This window comes from Chroicocephalus ridibundus, chromosome 5, assembly GCF_963924245.1.
Source record: "Chroicocephalus ridibundus chromosome 5, bChrRid1.1, whole genome shotgun sequence".
NCBI classification, from domain to species: Eukaryota; Metazoa; Chordata; class Aves; order Charadriiformes; family Laridae; genus Chroicocephalus; species Chroicocephalus ridibundus.
Genome location: NC_086288.1, coordinates 22,587,091 through 22,601,677, shown reverse-complemented (window position 1 = coordinate 22,601,677; position 14,587 = coordinate 22,587,091). Strand labels below are relative to the sequence as shown.

Here is a 14,587-nt window from a genome sequence, read left to right as displayed (position 1 = left end):
AAGATCAAACAAGGGAAGAAAGGCATGGTAGAAGGGAGCCAAGAAGGAAGACTTTCCATCTGCCTTTCTATCCTGAGATACGTAGGTGTTACTGTATGCTGTCTCTGATATCAGGGTACCTATACATGCAAAGCCAAACCCCTTAATATGAGCACGTAAAGAGAATCGAATATTAGACTCAGTGGACCTTTTATGACTCCAGCAGTGGCTACAATCGGACATTGAGAGAAGAGCAAGAACTTGCCAAGCATAAAGGACAAATCCCGTGATGGTGATCCCTTTCATTATGCGGTTATATAGCACCACGGAGTGTACATTTTTCCCCCGAATAAGGGCATATGCTCATGGTTTCTTGATTTTGTCCTGAGGTTACAAAACAGAAACAAAATGTAAACCTTCTTTCTCAGACACTTACAAATTGGTATTAAAAGATGTATTGTCAAAAGGCAACTAATTAGGAGTCTTACAGTAATCATACATCACTAAAAGGCCAATTGTACATATCGCATTGATTTCCTTTGCGACAGCTGCTTCATTCTGTAAAACTGAATTTTGCTTGTTTGTTTACTTTCAGCTTCTCCACCGATAGAAATGTCTGGTAAGAATATCTGGCTATGTGACACACAGTTTAAACCTAGGAGTGGAGCATATATCCAGTGATACCACATCCATTTGTTTATCTCTCACCATACCAACATCCAAGGCACTGCTCTTTGACTTCTGTAATGTAAAATCTGTCTTTAATTGGGAGTCAACACTGGAAATCACTAAGAGATGTTAGACATACTCATCTCACAGCCAAATTTGGGACCAGACTGCATTGTGCCATGGTGCTTAAGTGCAGCAACCCTAACCTTAGAAAACCAGCAGCTCTCCTAGAGTTAGGACCTCTCTAAACCTCTACTGTTCATTTTGGCCTCTTGCAAAGCAGCTGATGGAAGAACAAAAACCCCAACAAACTTACGACTGGAGAAAACATTGCTTCATGGCAGTGAATACCAGCAGGCCCTACAGGCAATATTGGTTGAATCCTTATGCTGAGTAATTTTCAAATATGCAGTCTGTCCTTCCTTACAAAGGAGCACCTCCTTAAGAGGAGACTGAACACACCACATACATTATTTCACATGGAACCTACATCAAGATCTTACCTCTGATAACAGCTTTGGGAGAATGAGGACAGTGGCACGCGGCATTAAAGCATCACCTATGCAACGACATCTCTAATTAAAATGTATCATTTTTTTTTTAACTTTTAAAGCCCTTTTTTCATACTGCTCATACTTGTCTTCCTTGATCTCACAGGAACATTTCCTGCAATGCACTTTCAAAATTAGGATAGAAGGAGCTACAGCAACAAGGCTGTGCTTTGCATCGGTAGACTAAAATCACGGCTGGTGCACGAAACAAGCAGTGCTTGTACAGTTACACCTGTTCCAAAGGTGTTCACTGGCACAGCCTCATCAAAAAAGGTCTGCTCACCCTTTCTGAGGACAGCAGCGCTCAGACTGTAGAGTGCAATCGCACAGACACAGCCTCGGGCTGAGCTTATCGTCTTGAGGTTCTGGTCCTGCCTGAGGTCTCCAGGTACTGCTCCAATACGAGCGCAACATTATCTTCATTTGAAGCATGCAAAAACATTACTAGCCCACTTTTGAATAGCAGCTTGAGGTTTTACAGCAAATCAGTGGAGAAAAAAAGCACAAAACCCCTTTCAGGTCCACAGTGCACAGTGAAAACGAAAAACCTGTCAGACAGCAGATGCACTGAAATGTGGATATGGTTCAATGATCACATTGTGTTCTTTTTCCCTTTTTCCTGCTGGAAAGTGGTGGTTCTTTAAAAAAGCTTCCCTGCTTCCTTGCTCAAGAACACCTGGTTTTGCTCTGTATTCATATGAAACACCCAGTGCTAAAACAAAACCTTTTCTTAAGCTATCAATATTTGCAAGCCTTCGGACTAATTGAGTTGAAGGCACAATTAATGCCATTGATGGCAAGTTCTGCTGGAAGCTGTGTAATTCTTGCCTCTCACCAGAAAAAGCACCAGTACAAGAGAAGCTCCCATTAACTCTGAATGTACCCGGTGCAGCCAGAATGGGCCCTGCAGAAGAGGACCAGCATGAAAGCGTGGAACCGGGCATGCAAGGAGCCGCTTCTGGCAAGGTTATTGCATTGAATGGGACCAGCTCAGGAAATGAGGTGTCTTTTTAGAGTGGTAAATAAACAGCACCCCGATCCCACTACACAGGGGTCATCAAACCGGAACAGTCATCCACTCTGTGGGACTTCGAGTTATTTCTTCAGCTTCATAAACATGGAAAACGTCATTTTGGCTAAATTATGGCATTAAATCCTACTTCTTAGCTGAGAAGTGCCTTCAAATCTGTCTGACAAGACTCTTGACTCTCAGACGTTTTTTCACCTTATCATTTATTCTTTTAATTCAAAATTAAAATTTGTCTGTGGTCAAAGCATAAGTAAGCACACTGGAGGCAATTTCTCACAGGGAAGCCCAGCCACTGTCTAAGCCTTTTTACAAAGCAATAAGGTCATTACAAACCAATTATAATATTCAATGAATTGGACAAACGCATATTTAGACTGAAACTAGCTGAACCTCAATGGGTACTTAAAAATAAATAAATCTTTAGAATATCTATTGCTAATTTCCGCTTCTGCCTTCATAACTAAGCCAGAAACACTAGCCTACATCTAGTACCAGAGTAGTGATTGGCAACCGGTGGTATCAGTTTTGGCAAACTGAGTCAAAACCTACTACTCATGGCAAAGGCAAGAGAAGATCCTCCTCCGACCTCACAGAGGAATTTCTAAAATTGCCCCACAGATTGAGATCAAAGGCTCTCAAGAAGGAGCATGCAACCTTCTCTTTTCAACTCTACAGCAAATATTTATGCTGTGGCTACTGGAACTCTACTGACTCAGAAATGGCCTGAATTTCAGTGGCGCTGAGAACACACTGCAGTGAGAAGAAAGGCACTGACCTTTATTAAAATTAGGCCATCTACAAAATGCTTAACCATGGAATTAATGATCTTGCACTCGGCATGCAAGGTTTGCAGTCTTGGCCTTGAACTACCAATAATCTCCTAATGAGAGCACACAAAAAAATAGGAGATCTGAGAAACAGAACAAGGTTACAAATTACAGGTTATGGTTTTGCTTTGCTTAGTATACGAGGAAGAATATTTTAAGGTCAGAAGGCATCTGTAGGACTGAAATAAAAGGAATTGATTGGGAAGAAGGAAATAACATACGATCTATTTCATCTAATGAGATCTTCCCCGCAGAGTAAGCTGAGAACTGCATTTATGAATCATCTGTACTTGCTGTCCTACTGTTCGGGATTTGAGACTATACAAGCAACCGCTACGGTAATCACACTGGGGAAGTGAGCAAAGCTGTAGCAAGAAAGGGAAATGGCTTGCAAACGGGAAATTCCTCTTTGACAGACTATCCACAGCCTTTAAGGGAACTCCTAGGGAGCCCATGAGACTCATCCCTTCTTTCAATGGTCCAAATCAAAGGGATATCTCCCACTGACCTCCGCGGCAATCTATATTGAGACTTTTTACCAGCGCCACCAGATTCCAGGACTGATTCAGCCTAAAGCAGAGAGTAAGCACATAGCAATGCAGAAAAAGCTATGATTTTTTTTCTCAGTTTTGCTACGTTACATGGGGGCACAGAACCATAGATGTAGCTCAGTTGTAGGCAGAGGAATACGTGGTCACCTTCCTTCTTTAACATTTATGCGAAGAATTTTGGAGCCTGGTGAGAAACCAAAGGCTGCTACTTTGATCCTCCTCTCCCCTAACAACGGGCTCACCAAGGCAGAAACACGCAGGGTGGGGATTTCTAGTTTCGCTCTTGCTGACACAAATCAAGTGCAGGTTTCTCAAGCTGTGAAGTATATTAAGTTCACAGAGTTTTAACAAAGGGCTACCAAACCACAGAACCCCACTGTGAGTCACACTTCTTTCAGATGTCCTTTTAATTATATTAAATGAAAGTTTGGGGCACTTTGATGCTGATGGGCAAACATCTCGATCTCTTGAAAAAGCTGCTAAAAGTACTCCCTGTAGCTATAGTTAATATACGACATTGTATGCACACTGCTAGCCAATTTATTCCAGCCACTTTAACAACGATACCTCGCCTGACAGGCCCTGCAGAACAGCATCAGGAGTCGAGCAATGCGCAAATCATTAGAGGACCCTGAAAGTTGTTTGACACGCACTGCGGAGCTCTTTGTCATACAGCCAATTAAATGACCAAACAAGGAACTTGAAAATCCTCATTAATTTGCCCCTTTCTATATAAACGGAGGTTAGAGTCTTTCTTGTCACAGGCACAACAAGAACACAAATAAACACAGCATAATTCAATTTATGCTCCCTCTCAGAGCTACAAGTTTCTTTCGTTTAGTCTTCATGGAAGTTGGGACCAGCCATGCAAGCCAGAGAGAAGTGGGACAAACAGAATTAATCCGCTTTAAATAGTACTGGCTAAATCCCAGATGCACCTTTTATCTGCTGAGAGCTACTAGGTTAGCAAAGAAAAAAAACAGTCTCTTCTACTCTGCTCTAAACTTAATGCCTTGAATCCTCTGAGGAAAGCCTTTCATTTTTTGCTTAGTACAGCAATTCAAACAGCCCACATTACAAGCACGAAGCATTCAGAAAACTTCCAGAAGAACCAGAAGGACAACTCTGACTGCAACCACCCACCACTGTCTGCGCTACCTGGAATCTGCATCGGCTCATCGGTGGCTCCGATGACACCTGCACCCAGAAGCTCTTGTCATCTTCACAGAGCGGGTGGCACCTCCATATTCTTACCCATTTGCCGTACAGACAAACACAGAATTACAAAAAAGGGTAAGCTGATTTACAGCACAGCCCAGAAGACGGCAGGAACCAGAGCAGTAAACATCATTAGACCAGGAAAATGCTGCAAAAGCAACACTTTGCTGCCTCCCTTCCACCCTTCCCACAAAGCTGCCACTCAGGCTATCTATTGTATTCACCAGCCTCCTGCTTAGAAGCCACAGAGACTGGCTTTAAAAAATAAATAAATAAAAAAAACCCAACAACAACATGAATAGGAATGCTGTGAAGATTTTGTCTTCTGAGATCTGCATCCCAAATGCAGCATGCATGCAGCATGCAAATGGGAAGAAGCCACTGGCTGGCCCCACAGGGAAATTCATCGGCCTCATGGTGCCCCAGAGAGAGTTCCAGCCCACAAATCCAAGTGAAGCAAGGAGGCGAGCTCAGATTTTCCAATCAGGTGCATGTGTGTGACAAAAACTCTACATGCCCAGACGTGGTATGAGCCTTTATTAAAGCTTCTGTTTCCAGCCACTAAATCTTACAGCAAAATTCTCTATTTTTTTTTTAAGTTTGTTAATATGGCCTTACTTACCGCAATAGCTGAGCACTCAAGCCTTTTTTTTTTTTTTTTTTTCTTTATTACCCCTCCTCCTTTCCCAGAGGCCAAGCGAATCATACCCATGGCATTTTAAGTTGAGGAGCTAAGAAATAATGAGCATGTGCCACTTGCTGAAGGGCATGGAAGAAATCTGTAACACCAAACCCAGTTTCACAGCCCCCAAAAGACAAACGTATTGTGTTTTCTACAAGTCCAGTGCTTCAGTTTAAGAAGAAATGCCTTCGGAAAATGAACAAATATCAATTCTGAAAAAATTACAGAAAATTCATACCGGCTTACGTCACATACACCAGTCACCAAACGAAGCTATGCTAATCAAATGCGTCACCCATTGTGACTCATTCTTCCACACGATGACTCTTCCATCCCTTTCCCAAAATAGAGTGCAAGAACAGTGCACTGCAGAAAGGCGGGCGTGAGAGATATAGATCTCTGCTCTCCAAAAAGCCACGCATCAGGGCCAAGCTCTCCTTAGCTAACGGAGCACCTTTCCGAGGCAACTCACTCCATCCATCTTGGATATTCACCTTGGTCAGCTCAGCCTAAGTTGACTCTTAGTATCATGAATTACAGTCCATATGTTTCTCAAATATCTTTACAGCCCAGTTTCTTGAATATCACCGTGACTGAAAGATCTCCCAGCAATTGTCCAGTCATTGTATTAATATGTACTTATCACATCACCTGTTGGGTTGGTTCTTGTTGGATTTTTGAGACTAAAAAGATCATTTACCACACTTGCAATTAAAGGAGCAGCATTTGTAACCTATGTCTCCAGTAAATAAAATCCCTGAACTTTTAACTCAACAAATATTGTGACACTGCGCAAATTAAATCAATATTTGTTTTAATTATAAAGTTACCCAGCGAGATGTGATGATAATCTGATACGGCATTCCCAGTCTCGTATTTGAATAACTCGCAAAATTTCCAGATCGGTTTTACATACTTATTTATATTAATTTAAATTTGGTTCAAGAGGATTTTCCACCCAATCGCTACAGGGGCTCTGTCATGACTACTTAAATTTGTCAGCCCAAAGAAAACAGTAAGACTAAATCTGGCAACTGTTATCTTCTCAAGTCATGCTCTTCCTCCCCAAAATCCACCTTTTCTCAATTGCACTTTTGATATATATAATTGCTGGACATTTCTCACCTAAACTTTGTACCATACTTTCCTTTGTCTAGGGAGCACTGGACTGAAGGTACACTTTGAGCCCTGTGAGCCAAATTCAGCCATGGATGTTCTTCACAACAATGGGATCAGCACAAGGAGATCATGTCAGCAAGATTGAACACTCTATTTCTCTGCCATCAGTGGCATATTTCCCAGTGACTTCCCATCTCCCATTGACTTCAAAAAGTCCAGGATTTCACTATTTAAGGCTTGTTGAAAAAATTCTGCTAAATTGACTTAGCCGGCCCAGACATTTTACTGCCTGGTAAAGGATAAGTGGCCTGTAACAGGAATATCTGCAGTAACATTTAATTGCTACCACAAACTTTCACTCACAAGATTTTTTGATTACTTTAGCTACATGATTTTCCAAATGGAAACATACTGTATGAAAATATGTCCAGATACATTACTTTACCTCCATATAATACAAAGCAGAGCTCTAAAGGTTCAATTAGGTCACCCAATTCATTCTTCAAGCCCTCCATTACAGGACTGTCCTCTTCAGTATATTTACCAGCTTTGTCCACATTTATACTAAACAGCTCAGGCAATGACCTCTCATCACTTTTTGTCTACTAAAGAGGTAGGCACATGATTACTGTTTAAGCACACAAGTAGCCTTTCCAAGTGAAAGTGAAGAAGTCCTTGAAATTAAGGGTAAGGCGAGGTTTGTGCAGAATAATCAGGCTTTATTCTATCAATGCCAGGCTTTCTGGAGAGCATATTAAACTCACTATTCACTACTACTGTTTGAAAGAAGACAAAGCAACCAAGAGCATGCATTGGGTCTGTAGAGCACACCTTTCCACTGCAGAGTGGAAAGGACAACTACAGGTCAGATGGTACCCAAGATCCCCAACATGATTGTGTAGCCCATGGTCAAACCAGCCTCTCCATGTTTCCAGTGGAATCTGTAGACAAGACAACTAGCTTGGGAGTGAGTGTTGCAAGGTAAAATTTCCTAAATTCCTTCAAATGCTAGTTACTTTCTCTGGCATCTTAAGGGAATTCACACCAGACAAGGGATGTGTAACTCCATAACTCATCTTTATCCACTAATGTATACAGAATGGAAAAGGTGACTTCCGCTCACCACCGTATCCAAAGGGAAGACAGACAGCCTACCAGCACAGAGGGGTACTGTTTCATTGTTAAAGTCCTAGAGATCTAAACCATCTAATCCCACATGCTAAACGAAATATGCGCTCACAAAATAAAGTCAATACTGACTGCAGGGAAGTTGAATTTTGCAGGAAAACTCTGGTATAGACAGCCCCCTCCAGAAACACAGGGTTCATTTTTACACCTCTGCATGTTATATATACAGATATAAGTAACAATCAACCACCCGTAGGGACAACATTAATGTTCATAAGCACAAGACAGAAATCAGAAGGTAAAACATTCACATTTCTTAAAGCAGCATTAACTCACCCATAGTATACGAACAGGTTTATATAAAAGTCAGTGGAGCAAATGCTATAAGGCAAGGTGACAGGATAAATAACATAACCCGAGGTCCCACTCTTGAAAAGCCTACAAGCAGGTCTTTCCGAAACGCTGGGGCTTGACTTTGTTCGTGTAAAACACAATGTAAGCCTACAAAAGTCGGGCCATAGCTGGGTGAACTTTATGGGACATTATGTTCCTAATCCTATATTTAGTTTGCAGCACTCTCCTCCTCCCTGCGTTCCTCTGTGAGGACACTCTGCATTTCATTGCGATCTTACCTCCTCCCTCATGCCGAGTGTTGCCATTTCAAATTGTTTCTAAATTTGCAAGTGTAAGAGGGGAATAAAGACAACTAAGGAAATGCAGGTGGCAATTACATGAGTGACATGTCGTAAGCGAAACCCAGCTGGTCTGGAGACACCTCCACGAGCAGGAGTTTTACATTCTTTACTTGCATGTACCCATACTGTCCTGCTTATTCTGATGGCCGGATGCATCTTGTCAGATCTGTGTTTTTTCCCCACGTTCTGGTTCAGAGATTTTGCCCCAAATTTTTGTCAAGTCATAGAGCAACGGGGCAGGTGGGCAGAGAAGAAGAATGAAATTATTATCCTGTAACCTTAACCTTAGTACTTGCTGCCACAAAGATGGTAATAATCAGATTATTCACAGAGACAAGACCCACTTCACGGTCATTCAAACAACTGGACACATGTATTAAAAACACAAGAAATACCTGGACATAGGCCCTGCAAGAGCGCTCCCTTTTCTGAAGCTGAGTCCATAAAGACAGCAGATTAAAGACGGAATAGAAAAAACAAGTTAGTGATAGAACAAAGGGAAAAAAACTGAAGAAAATGCCTATGAAAAAAACCTCATTTCTCTCTTTAACAGCTCCTGAAAACCAACCAAATCAAAGGAAGAGTGCAAGTTAGGCGGCAGTGGAAGGCTGGAAGGACAGGCTCCAGAAATATGGGTTAGTCCTTTTTCAGTGAAATAAAGCACACACTAGCAACTTTGCAAGAGCAGCTGTTAGATGGTAGGAGATACTGAAGTCAAGTAGAGATGCTCAAGAGATGATGTTTTCCTTACAGCTTGGAGATCACACATGGTATTTCCACGTCAAACAAGGCTGGAAAGGATAGGGCTGATGGTTATTTACAGAAGAGGAGCATGGGCTCTGCAGTCAGACAGTGCTGATGGCGCAGTGAGGTATAACCAAGCTTTGGATGAGCAGGACCAACTCCAGGGAGCAAGACGTATGCAGGACTGTGCCCTGATACAGGATGAACCTGTATGGACCCATCCTGATACACCTGCTCAGGTCCCTGGCTAAAGGCAAAACTATAGAGTTCCAGCTTCACTGCTGTGAGCTTGCTTTAAGCCAGCTCAGCCGAGTGGGATCGAGTGTGATTGCACATTGCACTGAAGGAGAGAGCATTGCCCAGGCCTCCTGATAGTGTAAAGGGCCACTGAAGAGGATGTAACAATGAAATGGGAATCCGATGTAATATTTCCAGTTGAGGTCATTCTCTCCCCTTTGGATTAAGCTGCTTCTCCAGGAATGCATTTTCCAGTCCTCTCATACCAAGTTGTGCTTTCCTTTGTAATTCCTAGGCCTAAATGCTTTATATGCTGAATAGCTTTTCCACAAAGAATCCCACCTTTTTCCTTAGAATCCACGTTTAGGACTGCACTTTGATATGCGTTTGCATGCCTCCTGCCTGCCACACTTCAGCGTGTCACAAAATCCAAAGAAGTGCTTATTTACCTCCCCGGGACTTTGCAGGCAGTCTGCAGCAGCGAGCTAGAATTGGCGAGCTCTGCATCGGTACAACTAAATCTCGCAAAATCAGGCTGCTCAGAGCTGCTGGCTTGGCTGGGTTTGTTTTTGCTGATGTGCCTGGGTTGGAAATTGCACATCAATAGAGATTTGGGGTAACTTGCGCTCTCAACGCGCAGCAGTGCAATCCCATTAGTACGGCTGAGAGCCAAATTTGTCCCCAAGAGTTTTGAGGCTCTGAAATAAACAGAATACACCCAGGTATCATGCAATGCCTAATTTCAATTTCTAATTCATCAATTTGTAACAGTAGAAATCTTCCTCTGGGTAAACTTGGCCAGTGCGAAGACTTTACAGAAACAAATGGAGATCAAAGAAAGCCTTGCTGAAAATTACAGAGCTATCCACTCGGGGGTCTTGCCAGTCTGCAATAGAACAATTATTACCTTAATTAAGCCTGATCCAGTGGAAAGCATAAAGCTTTTAGTGACAGGAAAGTGGCTTCTGAAAGATGACGGCTGTTAAAAATTCTGATTATGCCAGTTTATTTCAATTCATTGTATATCAGCTTGTAAAAAAATCAGTACAAAACAGCACAGGTGATTACTTTCAGATCCCCTTAAAATTTCCTTTAATGATTAAAAGAATATTTAATGGCTAGTGCTTACTTTACTTCTTTCTGACGAAACAGCACTACATAAAACTCTTTGCAAATTACTTCCCCCCCCCCCTTTTTTTTTTTTGAAATACTCTTGATCACTGAAGGGGAAAATGGAGTGGTAACTGCTGCCTTTTGTTTGCCCAATACTACTTCCAAGTTGAATTCATGCATTCTTAAATGAACACAGAGCAGTTGCTCTTCTAAAGAATTAAGTGGGGAATGAGAGCAAGTAAATTACCAAGCCTGTCATTTGGATCACTGACTCGCATCGCTGTTTTGCAGGACTCCGCACGGTTCAGAATTTTAATGCGGAGTGCAATTGATTTGTATGAGCTGCTTGTGCAAAGCTGATGGCGGGGGGCAGGGGGAGAGGGGGGAACCTGCGAGGGGGACCCCAGGAGTGACAGCTGAGCCGAGGAGCTCTGCCTTACCCAGTCCTCCCCTCCCCTTGGTAACTCATACCTGCCCTTGTGATACAACCCCATTTCAGGTAATCGAAACAAATATTGGAAGGTGGGATATAAAAAGATGAAAAATATGTGCTTGCAAAGCTGAAGTGACAAAATGTTGGGTGTGGCTAGGGTATATTCCAAAGAGCAAGCAGACTACAACCATGAAACCCGTTAGTAGGTGACATTAATTGCTGGGTTTTACCTGATATTGTCAGACATCACCATCGTTTCAAACAAAGAACCATGGTATGATTATAACAAATAATGTTATGCTGATGTAACAGTTAATACAATTATTACCTACATTGTTATAAAATAGCTGGAAGCAGCACTAATTAAAAGCATCAAGATAACCTAATTCACAGCACATGCAAAGCACATGAGATGCAGGAGTTCAATTCCCATGGGGCTGTAAATATTAAACAATCCGGATGCCCTTTGCATTTATAACAGCATAAGTCTACAATAATAACTTACAAGAAAAAAGACAATGTTACTTCTATGAAAAGTATTTCTCTTCAGAAGTCGCGCAAGAAATTTCAGGCTTAGCTGGGATCATTTGTTCCCTGTATAACCTTGGAACCAAGTTCTATTGTCACTTACATGGATGCCAGGGCTGTCAGAGCCAGCTACACAACTGAGAACAAAATTCTTTGTCTTATTTTAACTAGGTGGCCAATATAACCATGTGCTCATAGCCACAGGGTTCAGCTGCAGTTTGTTCTGATGACCAGGCACACAGAATTCACCATCTGAATGCTATATAAATCCTATCCTACGTGTTTACATGAGAATGAGAGATGAAGAGGGCCTTGGACCAAGAAAACCCTCACCTTAAAATGTATTCTTACAGACTCCACAGCCCGTATTTCCTCCCATGACTGGCAACTTCTAGCAGCTTTAGTATGTAGCAATTCCACTTAATTCTGGAAGTGACAGGAGGACTAATAATTCTTCTCAAACAGTGGGCACAGAAACCACACCATCACCATGCAGTAAGGTGCTTCTGGGCTAAGTCACGGGTCATCGCTAAAAAGGTCCTCTAGCACTAAACCATCCTGAAGACCTTAAGCGTAAACGTGATGGTATCTTCTGTGCCTTCGGTAAATGTGTCTCCAGCGTAAATAAATGTTTCTGTCTGCTTTTATTTGTGAATATTAATGCATAAAAGTGTTCATTTGACCTTCACATCAGCATCTTGTAATATTAGAAGATGAAAAAAATCAAAATCCAGACTCTGTCTCTTGGGGCTTTAAATATTCAGATTTTCTGGATCACATTACATGGCATTTCACAGACAGATTCAACACTGGAAATGCTGGACAAAATTCTGGTCTCATTCACGCTGGCACAAGTCCAAAATAACTGCCGTGGCATCACTCGAGTTATTCTCATACTGAGCTATGAGAGCTGAGACCACGATGAAGTACCTGGAGTTCATATATCTACGCATCTAAGGGTATACATTTCCCAGCACCAATAGTACACTTGGCATTTACAACTGTTTCGTTTCTCAGGAGAATAAAATACACTGTAAACAAAAAACTGCTAGGTACTCTTGTATACTACGAAAGAATCACTGCCCTAAAATGGCAGTCGTTCAGAAAGACATTTATAATAGCTCTCCAGGGAGAGCCAAACCTTCTTCAGCCTCCTATCCCTTCCCGAGCCCCTTTGTTTTTACCTTATTTAAGCTGCGGGCAGCACTGTCCTTCCCACCCGGAGTCAGGTTTCGGAGCTGCACGTCAAGCAAGTTCACCAGCTGGACCATGGCGGACACAGAGTACGTGATGTCGCCAGCGTACAAGTGGTTTTTTGTGTGCTCTGCAAGCTCCCGGGCAATGTTGGCAGCCATCTCCCCTGACTTCATCTGCAATGGAGAAAGCAGAGGAAAAGGTTATCCCCAGCCCTTAGTATGATGTTACTCCAGTCCCTTCCAGCCCCCCAGTGTTAAGTAAGTCAACTCCCTGCAAGAAGGAGAGGAGAATAAAAGAAGACAGGAAGAGAAGGAGTTCCCAAGAAGGAAACTACAGCAAAGGTCTTTATGTACAGTGTTTGAGTATGGTTTAAACGCAAGTGTTTTTTCCAGCTACAGTCACCATGTGGGCTTCAACACAACAATTCCTGATCTTCTCACAGGGCACGGCTGGAATTGAGGGGCAGCTGCTTCTTTGCACTGCAGCAGACGCAACCAAAGACGACATTGCTTTCCATGGGATGCACCATGCTAAGGAGGCCTTCAGTTAGCTTGTCCCATTACATTATCTATGCCCTTGGGAAAAAACAAACCGTGTAGATAGTCTCTCCTGTCAAGAAAGAGCAGTTTCTAATTCCAAAAGATTATATGACAGCAAAGAGATGATTTTTGTTACAAATCCTGTGCAAAAAAAGTCCCTTGTGAAAGGAACAAAACCAGATGACATAACCCAGATGAACAGGAGAAAAAAGTTCAGAATTCCCACCACGTGGATTTAATAATCAGGTGCTAATTTACCACTTAGTATTTGCAGGCGGGAGATGTGCTCCTTACCACACTAGCCACTACTACATCTGTAATGAGGCTAGTGATTCTCAGCACACAAAAGTGTAATAGCTCAGGAGCAAAAGGCTTAAGGCTTCAAGCAGAGGCCCGCTGGAAGGGAAAACCAAGTAGGCTGTTCAGCTGAATCTTCTATTAAAGGACTTTTATTGTCTAGTTAAGTCATAAAACTCACGAATCACCTGCAGCGAAATTCACTGTGCAATTATCTGGGAAACTCTCTCTTTCCTCCTGGGGCTTTTCCCCCTTTCTTGCTCTGTTTTGCTTTCCCTGTCTGGTGCCCCTTTCCTCTTCTACGCTGTGGGGATTGGCGACAGGGCAGCTGGTCCCATCTCCTTTCTACAAGCAACACACTACAAAAATACTATTGCAGGTTGCTGGTCTTTTTTAAGTTATGTACCACTCTGCGATCTGGAATGCGTATCTATGGGGAATATACCAGGGAGAAGGAGAGATTACACAGGATGAGATTTAAATGAAGCTCCCACTTCTCTGTTGGGCTCAATGACCAACTCCACTGGGTTCTTCTTACGAAATTTCCAATTGTCTTATCTTCCAACAGTTAGCAATCAGATATTTCTCTTGTTCCCTCCATTTCTGGTGCTTACTATAAAAGCGAGATTCTAGGGAAAGACTGCAGGCTGAGCTTCTACCTCTCTGTAAATCAATTAGCTGAGTTATAAATGAATAACTTACTTCCATCAATTTGACAGCAACAGCCATCTGATTTAATGAAATCTAACTGAAGATGTTCATATGCTCATCTTCAGAGAATTAAAGCATATGATGATACAGATAAGATAAATAAAGGAGATAATGTGTTGTTCTTCCCATTAGAGCAATGATAACATATATTCAGAAACTGAATTATTTCTTCTTTGTTACACACAAGGCTAAGGAGTGGAGAAGCATGGCCAGCAGGTTGAGGGAGGTGATTCTCCCCCTCTACTCCACTCTCGTGAGACCCCACCTGGAGTACTGCATCCAATTCTGGAGCCGCTACTACAAGAGGGATATCGACGTGCTGGAACGTGTCCAGAGAAG

General features: G+C 42.3%; 1 protein-coding gene across 23 annotated transcripts in view; it reads right to left on the bottom strand.

The window, feature by feature from the left end:
* The window catches only part of ADGRL3 (adhesion G protein-coupled receptor L3), a 524,984-nt gene that overhangs the window by 86,153 nt on the left and 424,244 nt on the right, over positions 1–14,587 (bottom strand). For 19 of the 23 annotated variants that reach the window (XM_063335276.1, XM_063335273.1, XM_063335277.1 and 16 more), the window contains 2 exons: positions 12,689–12,874; positions 8,845–8,883 (listed from right to left, as the gene is read on the bottom strand). In XM_063335276.1, the coding sequence (XP_063191346.1) occupies positions 8,845–8,883; positions 12,689–12,874 (225 nt within the window). The remainder of the gene's footprint in view (positions 1–8,844; positions 8,884–12,688; positions 12,875–14,587) is intronic. The other 4 variants (XM_063335261.1, XM_063335269.1, XM_063335271.1 and 1 more) reach the window with 1 other exon arrangement.